Here is a 24,621-nt window from a genome sequence, read left to right on the forward strand (position 1 = left end):
AATATATAGAGACATCTGGTTTAACATGACAGATAAAATGTCGGCATTTAGCTCTATTCCTTTCCAAAACCACACTGAAATGACAACAGAAACAAAAAAGGACAAATAAAATAGTAAAGAAACAGCAGACTAGAGATGTAAACTTTTTGGAAAATGAGAAGTGAAGAGTCAAACGGTACCCGACTTAGCAGACCTGAGAACGCTGACCTATACCACAGAAGAGGAATCAAAACGCGAAGATTACCTAGTGATATTGGCAGAAATTTTACAATTTTGTTGGATACTTGAGAGGGAGAATTGATGACAAGTATGTAGATAACTAAGAAAAATTTTTTTAAAAATCAGGTTATCAGTAATTTTTAATTCTGAGAGAAGGTAGGAAGGGGATGTATTAGGAAGGAAATAGAGTAATAGTGTTCTCATAGCTCAGCTGTGAACAATATTTCTACAACCATAACACTGAAAATGTAGAAAAATGGCTTAACCAAAAAGTATGACATAAATATATTGGGAAAATGTGGGGAGTACAGCATGTGATTGGGGATGCTGGGTATGAGAAAAATCACTAAATAATATCTCAGGTTAAAAAATTAAGAAATAATAATATTTAGGAAAAAGGAGGTATCTAGAGGACATGGTTACAAGAGTTGAAATGCTTGCCTGTAGGGAACAGGACTTTAAAGTCTATGTCACATGATTATTCTCATTAAAATTAAACTACAAAAAATATATATCTATAGCATTCTCTTGTCCTAGTAACCCCAACTCCCAACTCAGGAAAACACTGGATTAATCTCGCATGATCAGTTCTTTGAAAGCCCACTAAAGCTGGCAGGGAGATCCACTTCCTTTGATAAGAGCTTTGCCTTTTTCTGGAAAAATAGGCCATAAGTTCAGACAGTTTTCTCTGTAGAATGCATGATGACATCATGTAAATACTGATTCTGAACTCTCCTCATAATCACATCCATAATCATCCTAGTTTTGTAGTCCTGCTCAACAACTCCAAATTGGTTTAGCAATCCTGGAAATTTTACCACTAAATTCTCCTGATTTAGTAGGCAAGATGTCAATGCATAATCCTGCAAGTAGTATATCTGTGACACTTCTATAATTACCATACTAATGTGACGCAGACAGTGATTCACTGAATGTGGTTAAAACTGTTTACTCCTACTATTTTTTGATGGAAGATGCTATTGACAGAAAGAATTCTTCCTCAAGATCTGTTAAAGCTGCTTAACTGTAACAAATTATGCTTGAGTTAGAACAAATAGGGTGCAATTCCAAAAGAAATTTAAACTATGATACTACTAGAAACAAGAATTTCATATACCTTTATGGTTTTTTCCAAGAAAGTTAAAATGTATTATTTCTGGGGTCATAATTTTAAATTGAATCATTCCACAACAAACAGGGGAACGAAAACAAATAATATAATCTGTTACATACTTGTGAAGTGGGAACAAAAACATCTCTTACTGAGGGGAAAAAAAATATTTTGTCAGATCTACAACTTACTTTTAAATAGCTCAAAAACACATACACACAAATACACACATATGTAGGCATACCTCCAAAGAGATAAAGCACACGGGATAAATATTAATAACTGGTAAATCTTGGTGATAATATATTATGGATATTCACCATCCTATTCTTTTTACTTTCTTGTAAAATTTTGAAAATTTTCTTCACACAGTTAAGAAAAATTAAAACAAAATTTCAAACAATGTTTTGTATTATGTATACAAACCAAGTGCTCACTATGTATCAATCACTGTCTTAGGTGATTATATACATTATCTGAATTATATTTCCACAACAAACCTATAAAGTAGATATTATTATACCCTTATATTACAGAGGAAAAAAATGAAACTTGGAAAGGCAATCTGACTGCACAACTCTTACTTTTAACCACCTGGGGAAGAAAGTAATGACATGACTTCTAAACCTTATTTTAGTTTGTTCCATCCACGGACCCTAAAAATCTGCAAACTTACAGGAAAACCTTAACAATGTTATAAAAACACAATATATCAGTTTTTCTATTTCATTGACTGGCTTGGTTTTTGGCTGATACAGACTTACTTCCATTTATTTAAAATGTTAAGATTTCCTAAGAAACTATGAATAAAAAAGTAACATTTGGGGGCCAGCCGGGTGGCTGAGTGGTCAAGTTCGCACACTCTGCTTTGGCGGCCCAGGGTTTCGCTGGTTGGAATCCTGGGCACGGACACGGCACCGCTTGTCAAGCCATGCTGAGGTGGCGTCCCACATGCCACAACTGGAAGGATCCACAACTAAAAATACACAATTATGTACCGGGGGCCTTTAGGGAAAAAAAAGGAAAAATAAAATCTTAAGAAAAAAAAAAAGGCACACACACTTCTCATGTACTGTGACTGCTGTAACAAAATACCACAAACTGGGCAGCCTAAACAACCGAAAAAAAAAAAAAAAACTAACATCTGATTTTACAATGCTTTCACTTTCACCTAAAGAAGAAACACTTTCGAATCTTACGTTTTATCTTAAGCCCACATTCTTTCAGATGAATGATTTTCAAAATTTTTTAAAGCATCAGAACCTTATCTTTTAAACAAAATATTATTGAAAACTCAATATATAGGTAACAGAGAGAGTCCTGCCTGCTCGTTTTTCCTTTGCCATTCCTTAGTAGTGGGAAACACGGACTCCAAGACTTTGTGGGACACAAAATGAAACCAATTACTTTAGATCATAAACATCTATAAACTGTTAATGCTGTCAAACACCAAAAACAGAACTGGCTGGTAGGAGTTGAAGTTACAAATTCCAATTTAAGTTCATTAGCAATACTTAAGTAATTCATACAAGGAAAGAACAATGTGCAGAGAAGTTGTCATGTATACCCTACTTTAGTCACAGAAATAAGTGTCTTATTTTAGAAGCCAGGAAGGAGTATGTCACAGGACAAGCCAATTTACCTTTGTCAGAAACATCCTTCTGTGCTAATGTACTTTTGCATATGTCATCAGATACCAAAGACGGCAAAGAGCAAAAAGGCCAATTCTTCATGTTTCCATTTTCTTGTTTGCAAGTAAAAACATTCCCTAACAATATCTCATTTCACAAGGATAATAAGAAGATTATTAAAATTATATGCAAGACACTCTAGTCTAAAGGGTCTCCCATAAACATAGGTACATACCTATTAGGATGTGAAGGAAATATCCATCTACTTACTTTTGCAACTAAGAAGGAAAACAAGCTATTATTTGTAGACTAGAAATATATATTTTCTTAATTCTGAAGGAATAGAATCATTTGTATCTTAATGTTTACATGATTTTCTCCAGGTCTGATTCAGCAGAAGACTCAAAACTTAAAAAAAAAAAAAAAAAAAAAGGCCTTAAAATATTCCCCATGATTTTCAATTAATAAAAAAAACCCTTGCAGATCTGTTTCAACTCCATCATGTCCTCCTCCCTTTTATCCATGATCACCATTCATCAATCAATCTTTCCCAAATCTTCAAAATTCCCCTTTCTATTGAGGCAATATACACAGGTAAGACTCCATAGAAATAGCCTTTCCATTGCAAAATAGGCAAAGGCCACAAAGAAGCAACTCTTAAAAGAAAAAAGATAAATGTGTAAAGATGTTTAACTTCAATCATGAACACATACACATTTAACAAGACACCATCTTACCCTATCAGACTAGCATAGATGAAAACATTCTTGATAATGTTCAAGGTTTTTGAAGGGGCAGGGAACTACTCCTCCCCTCACCCCCACACAAAGTAAATGGAAACTATATTTCTGGAGGACAAATCGACAATGTGTAACAAAATCACAAATACAGCCATGCACAGCAGAATGACATTTCAGTCAACAACAGACCACATATATGACAGTGATCCTATAAGATTAGTATCATATAGGTTAGGTGTGTAGTAGGCTACACTATCTATACTTGTGTAAGTACCCTCTATGATCGCATAAAGATGAAACTGCCTAACAATTCATTTCACAGGACATATCCCTGTTGTTAAGTGATGCAGGACTACATGTATAGCCTTTGACTCAGAAAGTACACTTCCAGGATTTATCCTAAGGAAATAATCAGCTAAGTTTGGGCTACAAGGATGTTCAGTATAGTATTATTTATAATATTAAAAAACAGAAAGAGTTTATATGTATATTAAGACCGGCTAAATGAATTACTGAATAACTACAGATATTAAAAATGAATCATCTATATTTAAGTTGAAATAACGAAAAGTTCATGCTGTATATGGTTTATAGCACAATTTGATTGCATTTCTAAAATATGTCCTGATACATATTTTAAAATTCTGGAAAATTAAGTTAATTAAAATTAATGGTTATTTTTGGAGACACTTCTAAAGTAGAATTTTAAATAAATTTTTGGGAATAAGCATGTTATTTTCCTTTTTAGAATTTTCCTTTAAAGGATATTTTTTGCTTTTCTTTTCTGATTACAAAATACATGTACTCATTTAAAAATGAAAAAGGGGAAAAAAGGAAACTTCTCAAAAATACATAAACAACAGTGAAAGATCAAAGGCAATAATTAATTAGCTCTCTTCTGCTTAACTTTAGGGTGCAATGCTTGCTTAACACCCCATCCCTCTAGAAACTCCTCTCTTTTGGCTTTCAACCTCTGCTCTGCTCTTTGAGCATCCCTTAAATGCACCCTCTTCTTCCCACTCATAACAAGCTCCACAGGCATGATGTCATCACCTATATGGTGATGATTTCTTAATCCCTATCTTAAGCCTAAACTTAAATCTCAGATTCACATTTCTGCATATGTGCTGCACACTTCTCAAAGTCAATATATTCACAAACTCTATCTGCCTGCCTTCCCCATTGCCTACTCTAGTCCTACCTTTCCTGTCTCCATTAAAGGCTTCCTCATTCACTTGGTCTTCCTGAGCTGTAAAACTCATTATCTTTGATCCTCCCCTCAAATAATTGGTAACCAAATCTGGCCTATAGTCTACTTTCTAAATTTCTCCCTAATTCATTCTTTCCTCTCCATCTCATTGTCATTTTCAGAATTAAGAGCCAAGGAAGGCCCAGCCATTTCTGACCTGGACTATAAAGCCACACATTTCTTAAGTACTCATTATATGCCATACACAGTAAAAGAAGTTGAGAATATGAAGGTTAATAAAGCAAAGTACTATGATCAAGCATATCTTGAGGCAGAGAGATGGAATAAGATGATACAAAGTGACAAGTACAACAATTAGAGCAAAATCCACAAAATGTCAATCTCTTTCCCGTCTGACCTAATCTTACAACTACCTAAATTATCTTTCTGGAATACAAACCAGATCATGTCAGTCTTCTGTTGCAAAACCCTTGATGATTCTACTCCATTGCCTACAAGATAAAGTCAAAATGCTTTGATACCATGAAAACACTTCCATAACTCAGTCATATAAAACTAGTTGCTGCTCTGATAATATGCTAGGCACTTTCACAAGATCCAGTGATTGTGCACCCTGCTGCTGGAGAGCCCTTTTTCTCGGGCCCACCAGTGGAAGTTCTGTCCTACTCTTAATCAAATAATACAAAGGACAGAAACTACATCTTATTATTCTTTGTATCTTTCCCAAAGTCTAGCAAGAGAGTAAATATTCAAGAAATGTTTGTTAAATGCATGATGGGGTACAAACAGATCTTCAGAGAACCAAAATGTACTAATCATTACGTTATTTCTTTGGTTCTCTGTATGGAATCCAGGGGTCTATCTACACACTAAGGCCACTACCTACCACCCCTGCCACATACCAGGAGCCCGAAGGAGCCCAGTTTCCCCCCACCCTTCCTATTCATTTGGCTATCCATCCATCCATCCATCCCACAAGTAACAACAGTAAATAATACAGAGAGAAACGCTGCCTTCCAAGGGGCTTATATTCAAGTAAGGAGAGACGATTAACAGGTAAACAAATATACAAAATAATTTCACATAGAAATCAACACAATGAACAAAATACAGCAGTTTCATGGGATAGAATGTGGCTGGGAAGAAATATGTTGGTTTTTTTTTTTGAGGAAGACTACCCCTGAGCTAACATCTGCCGCCAATCCTCCTCTTTTTGCTGAGGAAGACTGGCCCTGAGTTAACATCCGTGCCCGTCTTCCTCTGCTTCATATGTGGGACGCCTGCCACAGCATGGCTTGACAAGCGGTGCCATGTCTGCACCCAGGATCCAAACCGATGAACCCCTGGGCCGCCAAAGCAGAACGTGCGAATTTAACTGCTGTGCCACCGGGTTGGCCCAAAATGTGCTATTTTAAATGGAGGTGGAGGAGAAGTCACAGGTTTCCCTGAGATGGTAACATATAAACTGAGATGTGAAGGATGAGAAGCTCCAGCCAAGGAAAATTTGGGGTAAAAATTCTGCAGGCAAAAGGAACTATAAGTGTAAAAGCTCTGAAGCAGAAATGCACTTGGCTGTATGAGAGACACAAGAGATGGTGTGGCTAGAGAAAGAAACGAGTTTGGAGAAGAAACTATGGCCTTGTAGCCTTGGTGGAGGCCAATCTGCACCTGCCTTGAGTTTGGAATTTCCTAATTTATATTTTCTGTTGTCTCCACAATCTTCTACTTAATAATATCAGAGCAAAAGAACAAAGGAATGGGGTTTACAGCACATTCTATTGTTAGGAAGATGTCAAATGATTCTGAAAGTACCTTTTCTGGTTTTCGTCCATAAAACTATTCCTGAATACGATGCCATAAAAATATGGCCCCAGGGCTAATGAAAACCTGATAAACACACAAGAACAAAACCACTTGAAAAGAAAGACAAGTTCTTTCTACTGACTACAAGACAAGTCAAAAGGAGAAGTATCAAAATTATCCTAGATTCACAGAGGAAATAAAGTACAACACTCTACTACTCTGAAAATATACGTGGGCTACAAATTTATCCTTTTAACTGAATGGATTTTTCCATTCTCATGCAAACTTAAAGATCATATAATCTAGACTTAAGTAATTAAATAAAATAGATTTCCAGTTTTCACTGACCAATATTTTTCTTTACTTTTATAGAAATTAAATAATTTTATGATGTTTTGGGAATGCCTGAGTTTATATGCATTATAAACTGCCTCTCAGCAGTAATTTTGTTGATGTTTATGTCACAATCTATTTAAGTCAGGTACTGATGTTACAGTAGAGTCAATCCATTACATAACTGAATGTTCACGAAACTAGTTGCTAAAGCAACTCAGCAGTTGCCAGGAACTCAAGCAGTGTGAAATTACACATCTTACTCCTATTCTCAGTAGTATTTGCTGGCTTTGATAACCTGAACATGAACATATCACTAAACACAAAGAGCCTTTCATTATCCCAGTCAGTTCTTAAAATTCCAGGCTGCCAGCCTTCTACTGGTAAAAATACATTCTCAGCATCCCTAAATTCAATTCTGCACCCAGTGATCTCTGGCTAGTGTAGTGATGTTTCCCTTAATCTCTCTATGGGGGATTAGGGAGAGGATTTTTTCCATCTTCTTTTGCAGAATCATCAGAAGCAGCAGAGGTAACAAAGAATAATCATCTTATACTCCCACGCTCCTAATCTCCCAATGGCCAGTCTCTTACAATGGATCTTCATAATAATCCATAGCCTCAACGGGTATTAAGGAAAAGAAAACACTTTAGCCTAAAACGGGACCTCTTCACATTGTCCAAGCTGATGTTCAACTTCATACATTTATTAAAATCTTTCATTTTCTCTTCCCCATTCTCCTAGGGAGGGCCATAAAAAAGTTGAAAAATACCCAATGTATCTTCCTCCCAATTTCACATCTTCAATCTGGTTGATTTTGTCATTATTCATTACCTCACTCAAATTCATATTTGAAATAAAAAATCCATTCCCTTGGTTGAGAAATAAAATTGCATAATTTCTCCCTGTAGTTCTAGCTCAATCTTGATTTTGGGACTTCCAGAAAGAAACGCAAACATTAGTTATCAGTTGGAAATCCTCTCCAAACAGGATATACATCCTTGCAGACTAGGTATGGGTATTACTGAGTAAGGATTTACTCTTCCCTTAACAGGGGTAGAGTCTGAACTAAAAAAGGCCTTACTCTCTTCTCAAAGTGTGATTCAAGGACCTGTAACAGCATCTAGATCACCCGGGAGTTTGTTAAAAAGAGAGAATTTAGGGTTCTCCCTCTTAGACCAATCAAATCAGATCTTCAATTTATTGATTATCTGGATGCAGATCTCCCTTCATCATAAAATCTCAGAATTGGTGGAAAATTTAAATGCCTATCACACATAAAGAGATGAACCTTGGATAACAATTAAAACCGACAATGACTATAGTCCCCTTCACAAATTCTTTAGTTCTTCTAACAGGCCCCCTTAAGAGAATCTCATAAAACGATAAACTACTGTCTTGAAATACACCAAAGCTTATTGTAGCTGTTGTTGTTGTTAGTGGAAGCCACTGATGCAACCAAGTTCTTACCTAATCTGAGCTCTCCGAAGTTCCCACACCCTATCTTCTTGCCAACCCTGAAGTTGGGTCCCACCATAAGAACCCCAGAGGCTGTTGAGGAGCCAGATGGTCGGGAACAATGTGCACTCCTTTGTGCCATGGGTTTAGTTGTTCGTTGTCTTTCATCCTTCTCCCTACTAGGATGGTCCATGATCCTACACGACAGTCTCTGCACGAGTAGCCTCAGTCTGTATACCTCTCTTCAATACAAAAGTATGTTCAAATAAACCGTAGTCAGAGAAGGGTAAGGTGTTCGTTTGGCACCATATTTATGTTTCTAATGTATCTCCAGAAGATGAAAAACCATTGATTAGTTCTTGTAGGACATGTAGTCTGTAGGTCTCAAGCATAGGAGGATATTTTGTAACCTAGGTAAAAATCAAGAAAACATACAGTTAAAACTTAAATTTTAAAACAAACTGAAAAAGTTACCACTAATTAGAATGGATCCCATCCAAAAACGAGCAAAGTGGATATCTTCCTGAAATGGGTTTTGGTTTTATACCCTCCATCAGTTTAGCCATCTGGACTAGTTATTCATCTGGTAACGTAAGTTCAGGAGGCGGCATATCATGGCAGCTAAGGGAACACAAGCCTTTAATATAAAATGCTTTCTTCTCCTACCGGACATATGACCCAAAAGAAGGCCATTTGTTGGCTTTTTCATCACTGGCTAATAGAAAGATACAGTGGGGTTAAGCCAAGTTAAATAAACTGAGGCTAATTAAAAGCTCTTCCTCTTAATTTGGACAGAACCTATCAGAAATGAGGCTACTCACTGTCCCCCCTCTTCCATCCCCACCATTTACCAAGCACTGACAGCAATCACAGAATCCAAGAGAAGTTACTGACCGACACAGACTACTTCTATGAAGGACTTTCCAAAATCCTAATGGTACTAAGTAGTCCTAGACTAAAGCTTTGGAAAGCTCAACCTTTGGTCTGGTTTTCACTGTGGACTGAGTATACAAGAACAGAGTGCTCAAAGCAGATCCTCTGCACAATCCCAAAGTAAAAACCAAGCTGAGAAACAAAAAATCTTAAACTCATCGCCAGTGGAATTCTCCAGGTCCCAATTAAGGACTAAGCCAAAGACAAAAGTTTACAATGAGATAATTTTGATCCTATTTTTAAAAACCCAGGTGTGTATGCTTAACAAAAAAAATTCTGTTATCATGAATCACATACTAAATATATACTTACGTTTCACTTTCATTAAGTATTCTCCTTAAAATTTTAAGGAAGAAGAGAATTAGAACTGCTTAGCTATTACTTATAACTGCTTATTGCATGTATGTAATAAAGGAAAAATGTCTAGACTGTAAGCTTCTCATGGATACCTTTAATTCTCTGGTACAAACATGTGCGCTAACTCCACAAATAGGCACATGACCCAAGAATATAATCTGTTTACTTCATTACAGTAGTTAACATGAAATATTTATTTTCATCTTTTCTGTTTTCACTGCATTATTAAAACTGTCCAATGACTTTAGGCTTCCACAAAGCTAATCATCAACAAGACACATTTCTCTGAATTCAGCAAACAATACACCTACATTCATAACGTATATTCTGTTAAGGAAAAAAATCAGAGTGATGAGAAGAGGTCAGCAATTACTGTATTTCCTACATGAACAACATTATGAATTTGTATTTCTTCTTATTCTTTCTCTTATTTCCAACCTAATAGCCTCCATCTATCTTTGTTGTTTACCCAAAGTCCCTCAAAGAATATTAGTAAGAAAATGGAAATAAAATTTAAGATTTTTTATTTAGAAAGCCCCCCATTAACTGGTGTGTGTGTGTCTATATATGAGAAACTGTCAGACTCTACTTTCTTCCCTATATTATAAATTTTTTTGAGGACAGGAAAAGAATGTATCTTAGCTTATCTGGACAATTTTGAGCCTTCAACTAACTCCCAAATTTTCATAAATTATCACTAGTCTAACAGTCTCATTTAAAAGATGTGGAAAACTGTACTACCTTGTCTATTCCTCTTCATATTTTTCATTTGTGTTCCCTCTGTTTTCTAACAGATGGAGGTTATTTTATAATGTTTGTCATTAACTTTCTCCACTGCACTTAGACCCACGTAACATTAGTTGGAGTAATCACACACAGCCCTCATCATCCATGTATACTTGCATGTACATATCAGAAAAACACATAGTACTTGCCAGGTTAGAAACCTGCAGAAAGCCAAAATTCATATTCAGCTGGGAAATGATTTTAACACCTGCCTGTAGATCAGAACAATCACTTCACCTCCCACAAACATGGCAAAAACTCACATTTAAAATATCAATTTTCTAATCTATCCACGGGATATTAGCAAGGCCGAATCTATAATTATGAAAGATGAATAATATTCAATACTACTTTATGCAGCACCTCTCATTTAAGAAATCAAACCAACTGAACAATTAAATTTTTTAAAATCCTATTTCTTTATCACCACACACTGCTCACAACTATTTTCTACTTCCCAATTACAAACTATTTAGCTTGTCATCTGAGTCCCTGCAATGTCAACTCCCTATTTAAACTCACATATTAAAAAGCTACTACATAAACACAAGGAGCATCCATTCTTAGCCCTTATACCTAGAATGGCCTCTTAACCCTTCTGTCTTATTTAAGGTCTGCCTCATATCCCATGTCCTTTGGGAAACTTTTTATAACCAATTCATCATTAACACTTGGAGCACCACTGTCTATACCATCCATGTGCCATCTACCATGTACTGATTAAATTTCACTTAAATTCATTAGTGTTAAGACATAAGCTAGTTAGGATTACCATTTCACAAGGATATTAAATGGTTTATTTACAGTTCCTAGCAGATAACATATGAAAAATTTAGCTCAAGAACCAGGTCAAAGAGAATATCCAAGGTAACAATTAAGCTATACTTCAACCTTATTTTTAAAAAGTGGCTCCAAGGACAGCAGTAAAAGACAAACTACATGCTTATATTATTTACCCTCTTCTTTTAACAGTTAAAAAAAAAAAAAGGAGAAAGGGGGCCTGCCTAGTGGCGTAGAGGTTAAGTTCACATGCTCTGCTTTGGCAGCCCAGGATTCCAAGGTTCAGATCCCAGGTGCAGACTTACACACTGCTCATCACGCCATGCTGAGGCAGTGTCCCACATATAAAATAGAGGAAGACTGGCACAGATATTAGCTCAGGGCCAATCTTCCTCACCAAAAAAAAAAAAAAAAAAAAAGGAGAGACATTATATAAATGCAGTAAGTAGATGTTTATTTTTCTGGCGAGTAAACTATTTGGCAGGTGCTTGCACTTAGTTATTAAGCATGTTAATATGATGATGCATAAGCATTTGGATTTTTAGAGTCATATTAGCAAGTTCCTCAAAAAGCCTAATTCTAGTAGTTTCTATCAATTTAAGCATACCTGAATTAGAGGAGAGATAAGATAATTTTAAAAGTATGGTATTCCACATATCCTTGGTAATCAAAAGTTATAATTTATTGCAGGAACCAGTTTTACCTTGCCCAGAAGGCATCACTTTTATCAACAAAGCCCCACCTAAGTTACTGAATCAAAAGAGATTTATATACACAGATTTCTTGACTGTGAAATTATAAGAGCTCTCTAGCATATTAAAGAATTACTGCAAATGGTAAAATCAACAAATCCAACTCATCCAACTGTGGGTGGAAAACTGATGCCAAATCTGCCTGGTTTACGTCAGAGTTGAAGACTGTGGCTATCTTCTGCAGTGGTCAGTAGCAAGTTTTCCTTCATAGACCACTCTAGAAGACATCTTACAGCATTTCATCACACTGAAATGGGAGAAATTTATGTTTCTAGTAACTACCACCCTGAGCCAACATATAAAAGAAATAGGTCAAAATTAAGAGCTTCCCTGGTCCAAAGTCACTCTCTGTAAGGCAGCAACGAATGCTTTGTGGGAAAGACAGTTAGGGTCTTTTATCATGAATGAAATGACTAAAGTGAATTTACTGCTTTATGTAACAGTACTTTGAGAAGCTGCATAAAGTCTAAAAAAAATTGTCATATTATGAAACCATCAAAACAAATACTTATAGAATTACAGCTGTGAATCTGTCAAGTGAAAATAAATCACTGATTTATGGTTTGTTAATTCAGATTCTCAGATATTTGAACTGTCAAAAATGAGGCATATAAATAATTAAATTTTAAAATCAAAACATGCTCAGCCTTTGTTGATAGTCAAGACAAGAGACTGTCAGGCTTCCAAATCTCTCTCTTCTGATATAACTTATGATGAAACTGTTTGTAGGTGTAGGACTGCTGGATCACCTGGTAAGTATATAACTTTAAAGAATCTCCAAAGTCACCAGACTCTTTCTTCTACTATTCCTTCATCTGCCACATGTTGGCTTTGATCCTAATGCTTCCAGTCTCTTGGTCACAAGTTTCAGCTTTGGGTATCACTTCCCACAGCAGCGTCCAGAATAGAAATAAGAGGGCAATAGCAAAAGACTTTCTCGTCATTCATCTTTTTTGGTGAGGATGAAAATTCCTCCCAGAGCTTCCAGCACAATTCCCCTTACATTGAGTTCCCAACAGTGACTGCAACAATATCTGAAATTCCCACTGTAGGCTCCCTGAAGAATGAGATCAAAGCCTAACTCGGGGCCGGCTCCGTGGCCGAGTGGTTCAGTTCGCGCGCTTGGCTGCGGTGGCCCAGGGTTCGGATCCTGGGTGCGGACATGGTACCACTCATCACGCCACGTTGAGGCGGCGTCCCATATCCCACAACTAGAAGGACCTGCAGCTAAGATATACAACTGTGTACAGGGGTCGGGGTTGGGGAAATAAAGCAGGAAAAAAAAAAAAAAAAAAGATTGGCAACAGTTGTTAGCCCAGGTGCCAATCTTAGGGGGAAAAAAAAAAGCCTAACTCAATGTTTAGAAGATAGGATAAATTTCAAAAGCAGCATCACAGCCAAAGACGGTATTCAGTAAACATTCAGTAAAAATATCTGCACATGCTTGTGTTTGTGTGTGCTAAAAAACTAACAAAAATTATAGGACAATAAAAAAATTATGGGACAATTTAAGTACAAATAAAAGGCCCATAAATTCATTTTAGCTTTAAAAAAAAGGGGGACAAAATAAGAACCTCACTTTAATTAACCTAACAAATGATCAAAATTGATTTATTTTAGCCAAAATACATTATGGGAGTATTATTAAAAGGAAAAACAATGTTTACAGATTCTGGTACTATTACTGTTTCTTTTCCAAAAATTCCAATTATTAATGTCTCCATTCTTACTACTCCATTCCTCACTGCTCAGTCTATTCCCATCTGACAATTATTTTTTCCAGTTTTATTGATATATAATTGACATAATATTGTATTAAGGTGTACCATATAATGATTAGACATTGGTATATACTGCGAAAAGATTACCAGAATAAATTTAGTTAACATCCATCACCATACATAGTTACAATTTTTTTCTTGTAATAAGAATTTTTAAGGTCTACTCTGTTAGCAACTTTCAAATATATGATACAGTATTGTTAACTATAGTCACCATACTGTACATTATATCCCCAGGACTTGTTTATCTTCTAACTACACGTTTGTACCTTTTAACCACCTTCACCCATTTCTCACTCCCCTTCCCCACTCCTGCCTTGGGCAACACCAATCTGTGCTCTGTTTCTGTGAGTTCATTTTTTAGATTCCACATATAGGTGAGATTGCTCATACACTATTTGTCTGTCTCAGTCCAACTTATTTCACTTAGCATAAGGCCCTCAAGTTCCATCCATATTGTCACAAATGGCAGGATTTCCTTCATTTTTATGGATGCATAATATTCGAACGTGTATGATTGTGTGTACATATACACATACATAACACACCTTGTTTATTCATTTATCCCTTGATGGGCACCTAGGTTGTTTCCATGTCTTGGCTTCGTAAATAATGCTGCAAAGAACATGGGGGTGCAGATATCTCTTTGAGACAGTGATTTCCTTTCCTTTTGATATATACTCAGAAGTGGGATAGTTGGATCATATCACAGTTCTATTTTTAATTTTTTGAGGCACCTCCATACTGTTTTCCATAGTGGCTGCACCAATTAACATTCCCACCAACAGTGCATGAGAGTTCCCTTTTCTCCACATCCTTACCAACTCTTATCTCTTGTCCTTTTGATGACAGCCATTCTAACAGGTGTGAAGTAATACCACATTGTGGTTTTGACTTACATTTTCCTGATGATTAGTGAAGTTGAACATCTTTTCATGTACTTGTGGCCATTTGTACGTCTTCTTTGTAAACGTCTATTCAGTTCCTCTGTCCATTTTTTAATCGGATTGTTTTTTTCCTATTGAATCGTATGACTTATTTATATATTTGAGACATTAACTCCTGATGAGATATATAATATGCAAGTATTTTCTCTCATTCTGTAGGCTGCCTTCTCATTTATTGATAGTTCTTATTTGCTATGCAGAAGCTTTTTAGTTTGACATAGTTCACTTGTTTATTTTTGCTTTCGTTGCCTTTGCTTTGGATGTCACATTCAAAAAGTCATTGCTAAGACCAATGTCAAGGTGCTTACCTTATATGTTTTCTTCTGGGAGTTTTATGGTTTCAGGTACTTACATTGAAGTCTGCAGCCATTTTGAGTTGGTTTTTGTGTATGGTGTGAGACAGGAGTCTAGATTTCCCATCACCATTTATTGAAGACACTATCCTTTCTCCATTGTATTATTAAAATTAATCAAGGAAACTTCAACTAAAATTGGAGTCAGGAGGGCCTGTAGGGGAGCTATCACACCCTACCACTCTTCATCAATTACAAAATTGGGATTCCCAAATGGGAAGCCGTCAGTTACAAGCCCCAACAGGAAGAGAACTACCTTTCACTCCCAAACAGGAACTACACCTACTTTACTACTACAGCAGGAGAAACGAAGACTTCCTTCTTGTCCAGCAACAAGCCCAGCCAATGGAAGATGCCACAGCTCAGCCAATCAGAAGCCATTGTTACCTGAACTTTTACTTTCCTCCAATGAACTTTCATTTTTCCCCTCAGACTTCCTTTCCTTGTCCCATCCTCCTTACTATAAAAATCTTCCATGTTGTGTAACATCTCAGAGTATCTCTGTACTTGCCAGATGAGATGCTCCCCAATTCATGAATTGTTTAATAAAGCCAATTAGATTTTCAAATTTACTCAGCTGAATTTTATTTTTCAACAGTATATTCTTGACTCCTCTGTTGTAAATTAATTGGCCATAAATGCATGGGTTCATTTCTGGGATCTCTATTCTAGTCCATTCATCTATGTGCCCGTTCTTATGCCAATACCATACTGTTTTGATTACCATAACTTTGTATTATAGTTTGAAGCCAGGAAGTGTGAAGTCTTGGGCTTTGTTCTTTCTCAAGATTGCTTTGGCTATTCGGGGTCTTTTGTGGTTTCATATAAAGTTTAGGATTGTTTTTCCCATTTCTGTGAAAAAATGCCATTGAAATTTTGATAGGGATGACACTGAATCTGTAGATCACTTTGGGTGGTATGGACATTTTAACAATATTCTAATCCATGAGCACAGGATATCTTTCCATTTATTTGTGTCTTACTCAATTTCTCTCATAAATGTCTTATAGTTTCCAGCATACAGATCTTTCATCTCCTTGATAAAATTTATTTCTAGCTATTTTATTCCTTTTGATGCAATTGTAAATGGGAATTTCCAAAAATTTCTCTTTCTGATGGTTTGTTATGAGTGTAAAGAAATGCAACAGATTTGTATATTGATTTTGGATCCTAAAACTTTACCGAATTTGTTGATTAGTTCTAACAGTTTTTGGGGAGTCTTTATGGTTTTCCACATATAATATCATATCATCTGCAAATAGTGACACTTTTACTTCTTCCTTTCCAATTTGGATGCTTTTTATTTCTTTTTCTTGCCTAACTGCTCTGGCTAGGACTTCCAATACTACGTTGATTTCTCTTTTGGTGTCTTCTTTGACCCCTTGGTTGTTTAGTAGCATGTTTGTTTAATCTCCACATATTTATGAATTTTCCAGTTTTCTTCTTGTAATTGACTTCTAGTTTCATATCATTGTGGTTGGAAAAAATGCTTGATACAATCTCAATCTTCTTAAATTTATCAAGACTTGTTTTGAGGCCTAACATATGATCTATCCTGAAGAATGTTCCACGTGCAGTTAAAAGAATGTGTATTCTGCTGCTGTTGTGTGGAATGTTGTTTAAATGTCCGTTAAGTCCATCTGGTGTAATGTGTAGTTTAAGTCCAATGCTTCCTTAATGATATTCTGTTTGGGTGATCTATCCAGTATTCAAAGTGAGGTACTGAAGTCCCCTACTCTTATTGTGCTGCTATTTATTTCTCCTTTCAGGTCTGCTAATATTTACTTTATCTATTTAGGTGCTCCTATGTTGTTTTGTGTTTACAAAAGCTATATCCTCTTGTTAGATTCACATTATATAACAATGTTGTCTCTTATTATAATCTTTGTCTTAAGTCTGCTTTGTCTGATATAAATATAGCTACCAGTGCTTTCTTTTGGTTTCCATTTGCATAGAATATCGTTTTCTATCTCTTCTCTTTCACTGTGTGTGTGTCTCTTGTAGGCAGAAGCGTCTTTTGTAGGCAGCATATAATTGTGTCTTGTCTTTTTATGCATTAAGGCACTCTGTCTTTTGATTGGAGAATTTAGTTCATTTATATTTAAACTAATTATTGATAGGTATGGACTATTACTGTTTTTTTGTTTTCTGGGTGTTCTGTAATTCGTTTGTTCCTTTCTTGTTCTCTTTGTCTCTTCTTTTATGATTTCATGATTTTCTTTAGTGTATGCTTAGATTCCTTTATCTTTTGTGTATCTATTATAGGTTTTAGCTTTGTGGTTGAAAGGAAGCTTATGTAAAAACATCTTATATTTATAAGTCTATTTTAAGCTGATAACAACTTAAGTTAAAATGCAAACTAAAGGGGCCGTCCCAACGGCTGAGTGGTTAACTTTGTGTACTCTGCTTCCGCAACCCAGGGTTTCACTGGTTTAGATCCTGGGCAGAGACCTAGCACCGCTCATCAAGCCATGTTGAGGTGGCGTCCCACATGCCACAACTAGGAGGACACACAACTAAAATATACAACTATGTACTGGGAGGCTTTGGGGAGAAGAAGGAAAGAAAAAAACGTGTAAACTAAAGCTCTATAATTTTACTCTTGCCGCTCCACATTTTATGTTTTTGATGCCACGATTTACATCTTTTTACTTTGTGTATCCACTAACAAATTATTGTAGTTATAGTTATTTTTACTGTTTCTTTTTTAACCTTCATACTAGATATATAAGTGATTTACCCAACACCATTATAACATTAAGAGTATTCTGAATTTAACTATGTATTTACCATTACCAGTGAGATTCATACTTTCATATATTTTCCTACTACTAATTAGCATCCTTTAGTTTCAGCTTGAAGAGACCCTTTAATACTTGTAAGGCTGGTCTAGTGGTGAAGAACTCCTTCAGTTTTTGCTTGTATGGAAAACTGTTTCTCTCTCCTTCAATTCTAAAGGACTCCTGACCTCAGTGAACATCTTCATGACCATTATTTTGAATTCTTTATCAGGTAAACCACTTATCTCTATTTCATTAAGGTCTGTTTCTGGAGTCTTATCTTGTTCTTTCGTTTGAAAAATATTCTTGTTTCTTCAGTTTCCTTGACTCTCTGTGATGGTTTCTATGCATTAGATAAAACAGCCACATCTCCCAATCTTGATGGAGTAATCTCCTGTAGGAGATGAAACTTACTGTTCAGTAAGCCCTAGTTTTTAGTTGTCTCTCAAATCTTTGTGATTGCCTAAGTTGCCTTCTTTGTTCTCAGTGGTTCCCAGTAACTGAGGACGTGTCAAGACTCCTCAGTGTCCCAAAGAGGAAACCAGGAATTTACACAGATATAATTGAGTAAATTAAAAGTCTGATTAGGTGGGGCCAGCCCCGTGGCCGAGTGGTTAAGTTCGCACGCTCCGCTTCAGCGGCCCAGGGTTTCGCCAGTTCGAATCCTGGGTGCGGACATGGCACCCTTCATCAGGCCACGCGGATGCGGCATCCCACATGCCACAACTGGAAGGACCCACAATTAAAAATACAAAACTATGTGCCAGGGGGCTTTGGAGAGAAAAAGGAAAAAAATAAAGTTAAAAAAAAAAAAAAAAGTCTAGCAATCCTAAGAAAAAAGAACAAAGCTGGAGGCGTCACAATCCCTGACTTCAAAACATACTAGAAGGCTACAGTAATCAAAACAGCATGGTACTGGTACAAAAATAGTTGCACAGATCAATGGAACAAAATTGAAAGCCCAGAAATAAAACCACACATCTATGGACAGCTTATCTTTGACAAAGGAGCTGAGGGCATACAATGGAGAAAACAAAGTCTTTTCAACAAATGGTGCTGCGAAAACTGGAAAGCCACATGTAAAAGAATGAAAATTGACCATTCTTTTTCACCATTCACCAAAATAAACTCAAAATGGATCAAAGACCTAAAGGTGAGACCTGAAACCATAAGGCTTCTGGAAGAAAACATAGGCAGTACACTCTGTGACATCAGTATTAAAAGGATCTTTTCGGACATCATGCCTTCTCAGAGAAGGGAAGCAATAGAAAGAATAAACAAATGGGACTTCATCAGATTAAAGAGCTTCTTCAAGGCAAATGAAAACAGGATTGAAACAAAAAAACAACCCACTAACTGGGAAAAAATATTTGCAAGTCATATATCTGACAAAGGCTTAATATCCTTAATATATAAAGAACTCTCACAACTCAATCACAAAACATCAAACAACCCAATCAAAAAATGGGCTGGAGACATGAACAGACATTTCTCCAAAGAAGATATACTGATGGCCAATAGGCACATGAAAAGATGCTCATCATCGCTGATCATCAGGGAAATGCAAATCAAAACTACACTAAGATATCACCTTACACCCATTAGAATGACAAAAATATCTAAAACTAATAGCAACAAATGTTGGAGAGGTTGTGGAGAAAAAGGAACCCTCATACACTGCTGGTGGGAATGCAAACTGGTGCAGCCACTATGGAAAACAGTATGGAGATTCCTCAAAAAACTAAAAATAGAACTACCATACGATCCAGCCATCCCACTACTGGGTATTTATCCAAAGAGCCTGAAGTCAGCAATCCCAAAAGTCCTGTGCACCCCAATGTTTATTGCAGCACTGTTTACAATAGCCAAGACGTGGAAGCAACCTAAGTGCCCATCAACAGACGAATGGATAAAGAAGATGTGGTACATATATACAATGGAATACTACTCAGCTGCAAAACAGAACAAAATCATTCCATTTGCAATAACATGGATGGACCTTTACAGAATTTTGTTAAGTGAAATAAGCCAGCAAGAGAAAGATAATCTGTGTATGACTCCACTCATATGAGGAATTTAAAACTATGGACCAAGAACAGTTTAGTGGATACCAGGGGAAAGGTGGGGTGGGGGGTGGGCACAAAGGGTGAAGTGGTGCACCTACAACATGACTGACAAACATTAATGTACAACTGAAATTTCACAAGATTGTAACCTATCAATAACTCAATAAAAAAAAATGGGAAAACAAAACAAAACAAAACAAAAACAGCATGGTACTGGTACAAAAACAGGTGCACACATCAATGGAAGAGAATTGAAAGCCCAGAAATATAACCACACATCTATGGACAACTAATCTTTGACAAAGGAGCTTAGGGCCTACAATGGAGAAAAGAAAGTCTTTTCAACAAATGGTGCTGAGAAAACTGGAAAGCCGCATGTAAAAGAATGAAAATTGACCAGTCTTTTTCACCATTCAGAAAAATAAACTCAAAATGGGTCAAAGACCTAAGGGTAAGACCTGAAACCATAAGGCTTCTAGAAGAATATATAGGCAGTACACTCTTTGACATCAGTATTAAAAGGATCTTTTCGGACACCATGTCTTCTCAGACAAGGGAAATAATAGAAAGAATAAACAAATTGGACTTCATCAGACTAAAGAACTTCTTCAAGGCAAGGGAAAACAGGATTGAAACAAAAAAATAACCCACAAATTGGGAAAAAATATTTGCAAGTCATATATCCGACAAAGGCTTAATCTCCATAATATATAAAGAACTCACACAACTCAACAACAAAAAATCAAACAACCTGATCAAAAAATGGGCAGGAGACATGAAGACATTTCTCCAAAGAAGATATATGGATGGCCAATAGGCACATGAAAAGATGCTCATCATCGCTGATCATCAGGGAAATGCAAATCAAAATTACACTAAGATATCACCTTACACCCATTAGAATGGCAAAAATAACCAAAACAAAAAGTAACAAATGTTGGAGAGGTTGTGGAGAAAAAGGAACCCTCAGACACTACTGGTGGGAATGTAAACTGGTGCAGCTACTATGGAAAACAGTATGGAGATTTCTCAAAAAATTAAAAATAGAAATACCATATGACCCAGCCATCCCACTACTGGGTATCTATCCAAAGAACTTGAAGTGAGCAACTCCAAAAGTCCCATGGACCCCTATGTTCATTGCAGCATTATTTACAATAGCCAAGACATGGAAGCAACTTAAGTGCCCATCAACTGATGACTGGATAAAGAAGATATGGTATATATATATACAATGGAATACTATTCAGCCATAAAAAAGAATAAAATTGTCCCATTCACAACAACATGGATGGACCTTGAGGGAATTAAGTGAAATAAGTCAGATAGAGAAAGACAATCTCTGTATGACTCCACTCATATGAGGGAGTTAAACGTGTAGACAAAGAGAACAGATTAGTGGCTACCAGCGGAAAGCGGGGGTCAAGGGTGGGCACGAAGGGTGAAGGGGTGCACCTACAATACGACTGACAATAATGTACAACTGAAATTTCACAAGATAGTAAACTATCATAAACTCAATAAAAATTAACTTACAAAAAAAAGTCTGATTAGGAATAGGATATTTACTTAGTCTTAAAATACTTAGCATGTTTTGCTATAAAGGATGTTATTAAAACAACTGGAAAACTTAAACGATTTGAGTCTGAAGATTAGATATACTCAAACATATGAAATACACACTAAAACACTGGAGCTTATGGGAAATCTTGTCAGCAATTTACTCTCAAATGATTGAGGAAAAAAATGTTCTTTGTACTATTCTTCCCAAAAAGGCACAGAAAACAATGTCTACTTAATCTGTAATACTTGGGTTTTTTAAATGCTGTTTATTGTATATCTGTAGCAATTACTGCATCCTACAACTAAAAAAGTAAATTAAAATGAAATGAATTATCTTTGGGTTTACATCTTCCACTTTCAGTGAAAAGAACTAACGTCATTCTCATAAATTAGTTTGTTCCATACATTTTTAATATGTTTGCAGACTGTAGCAAAACAGTTTGTTGCTATACATTTTTAGAAGGGCTGCCCATTCTTCAAGTAAAAATAACAGGTTGATGTAAAACACAGTGTCACTTTGATTTTATTTGCCTTCCAGGTTTCTCACTCAATTACTTCCATTATACTTATTCTGTGATTTCATCAACCTCTGAGGGTCCTCAACTCTCTACCAGCCCCTTCTAGACCTAACTTTCTTCTCCAATCTGATAAGATTCTGCAATTATCACTTCGAGCAGTATTATGCCAAAGCCCCTATCCTGTGTGAATCTAACTACTCACCTTCTCTGTATCCACACCCGGGCTCTGCTAAGCACTGGTAGAGAAAAACGTCACAACTAATATCACTATAAATATGTGGATTCTTAATTCATTGGAACCCTGAATCATGCTGAACAGTCCTTCTGCTACCTGCCTCCTTATCCTTAGCAGATGATCTACTTTACACAGGAAATAGAAGCCACATCTACTACTGGAAGAAGTATAGGCTGGCATAACATTATTGGAGAATAATTACACAATTTAAAAACTTAGCTGCAATCCCTTTGACTTTTAAATCTCATTTTGAACAATCCATACATAAGTACAGAAATTCATGACAAGTGTGCTAAAAATAAGGGAGTTATATCATATATACACAAACTTTATGCCCTTGGCAAAAAAAAAAAAAAAGGAAAATAGTGAAGCCCAATCTCACCTACCATTACATTCAATAAAGGATTGGTTCATAGTGCAATAAACCAGAGAAAGGAATCTTGTTCCCTTACACTACATTCATATCGGCTCTGACTGTATGTGAATCTCACAACAAGGAATGTAGTTTTATTGTTTGAAGAGACACATATTTTTGTACAATATATCCCCAGAATGCACTAAAACTTTATCTGGTGCTCAGCTGAAGAAATAACAATTTGATCCAATGTTGGAGGAAAAATTGACCACACTGGATTTATTTGAAGGCGGTATATCTGAACTACACATGATATTAATCTCATGTGATAACTTTAGAACCAAACCCTGACTATGATTTGACTCTACAAAAGTAATAAGGACATCCACTGAGTATTATTTTCAATAGCAAGAAACTACAGTCAACTGAAATGTCCAGGGCTAGCAAAATGGTTAAATTACAGTATATCCATAGTATGGAACAGTGTATAGGTACTGAAAAGAAAAAAGGTAAATCCATAATATGCTAGCTCTGGAAAGAGAGCCAAATGTATTAAGTAAAAAAATGCCTGTTGTACAATAATATGTATATTATGAGGCCAATTAAAAAAAACAAAATAATTAATATTTAAAATCCTTTTTCAACCTCCCTTGTGTGAATATAGTTTGCATGTACTTAAAAAGAAATTCAAAAGGATAGATGAGAAACTGAACACTAATCTCTGAAGAGCAGGATTAAAGAGCAAAGAATGAAACTTTAAATTTCATTTTACACTTGCGCATTATAAATAATTTTAAATAAGCATGTAATACTTTAGTTATTAAAATTTTTATTTTGTCAGCTAAAGGAAACAAAAAATCTGTTGATGAAAGATGCAAATTCCCTCAATTTTCTAACACCAAACTAGCAAAACCTGCCTGCAAAGCTACCTATCTTTACTTCAGCTTCTTCCTGTGTCATATAAGAGAGGTGGCCCTCCCGCCCAAGGCAAATCACTTTTAAACTTCACTGTATTATTTCTCTCACCTATATTTTTATCCTCTTCCTCTCTGCCAACTTCCTACAATGAACACTTAAACATGCTCAAAGTCTTCCCATTAAAAATCCAAGACATACAACTGAAATTCACAATGATGTAAACTATTATGAACTCAAAAAAACCCCACAAAAACACAAGATACAACACTCATCTCTTGATCATTATTTCCTGTCCAGCTATCATCCTCTCTCTCCCACAGGCCCTTCACAACCAAGCTGAAGAGTTGTCCTCACTCACTATTTCCATTTCCTCATACCTGAACGCTCCACAATAGGCTTTGTAATCCCATCCTCCCAAACCATTACTATCATTCTCCTCCTCAAGTAAACCTTTACATCCTGGAGGCTAAATCCAAGGAACACTTTTCAGTCCATATCTTCCTGATCTCCTGACACTGGTGACCTTTTGTTCTTTCTTAGAATACTCTTTCTCCTCTGAGTTCACGCTGTCACTCTCTCCTGATTTTTCTCCTCTCTCTCTGGCTGCTCTTTCTTACTCAGCCGGTCCTTGAATTGTTTCATTTCCTCCGTGTACTGGCCCAAGCCTGCCTCTCTTCTCACTCAAAACAACTCCCATCCCTTCTGGTCATGCATTCATTCAACAAATATTTATTAAGCATACGTTACGTAAAGCACACTGTTCCCAGACACTGCTGCATTGTTCTAAGCATTCATATCATATATTCATTTATATGCTGATAAATTCTAATTTACATTTCCAGCTATCATCTTTCTTCAGAGGTTGAGATCTATATATTCAGGGGCATACTCAATTTTTCTACTTAAATATGGAAAATTCAGACACCTCAAATTCAACAGTCTCAATTAAACTCATCTTCTCTTGGTTCCTACTACTCCCACCACACCCCTCT

At 36.1% G+C, this 24,621-nt stretch overlaps 1 protein-coding gene across 8 annotated transcripts in view; it reads right to left on the reverse strand.

Moving 5' to 3' along the window:
* Window positions 1–24,621, reverse strand: part of CSNK1G1 (casein kinase 1 gamma 1) — a 186,633-nt gene that overhangs the window by 105,154 nt on the left and 56,858 nt on the right. For all 8 annotated transcript variants that reach the window (XR_006887481.1, XM_046653440.1, XM_046653435.1 and 5 more), the window contains one exon: window positions 8,518–8,915. Coding sequence is in view for 7 of the 8 variants with exons in the window: in XM_046653440.1 (XP_046509396.1) it covers window positions 8,518–8,698 (181 nt within the window). In the remaining variant the exon portion in view is untranslated. The remainder of the gene's footprint in view (window positions 1–8,517; window positions 8,916–24,621) is intronic.

Source organism: Equus quagga, chromosome 2 (assembly GCF_021613505.1).
Source record: "Equus quagga isolate Etosha38 chromosome 2, UCLA_HA_Equagga_1.0, whole genome shotgun sequence".
NCBI classification, from domain to species: domain Eukaryota; kingdom Metazoa; phylum Chordata; class Mammalia; order Perissodactyla; family Equidae; genus Equus; species Equus quagga.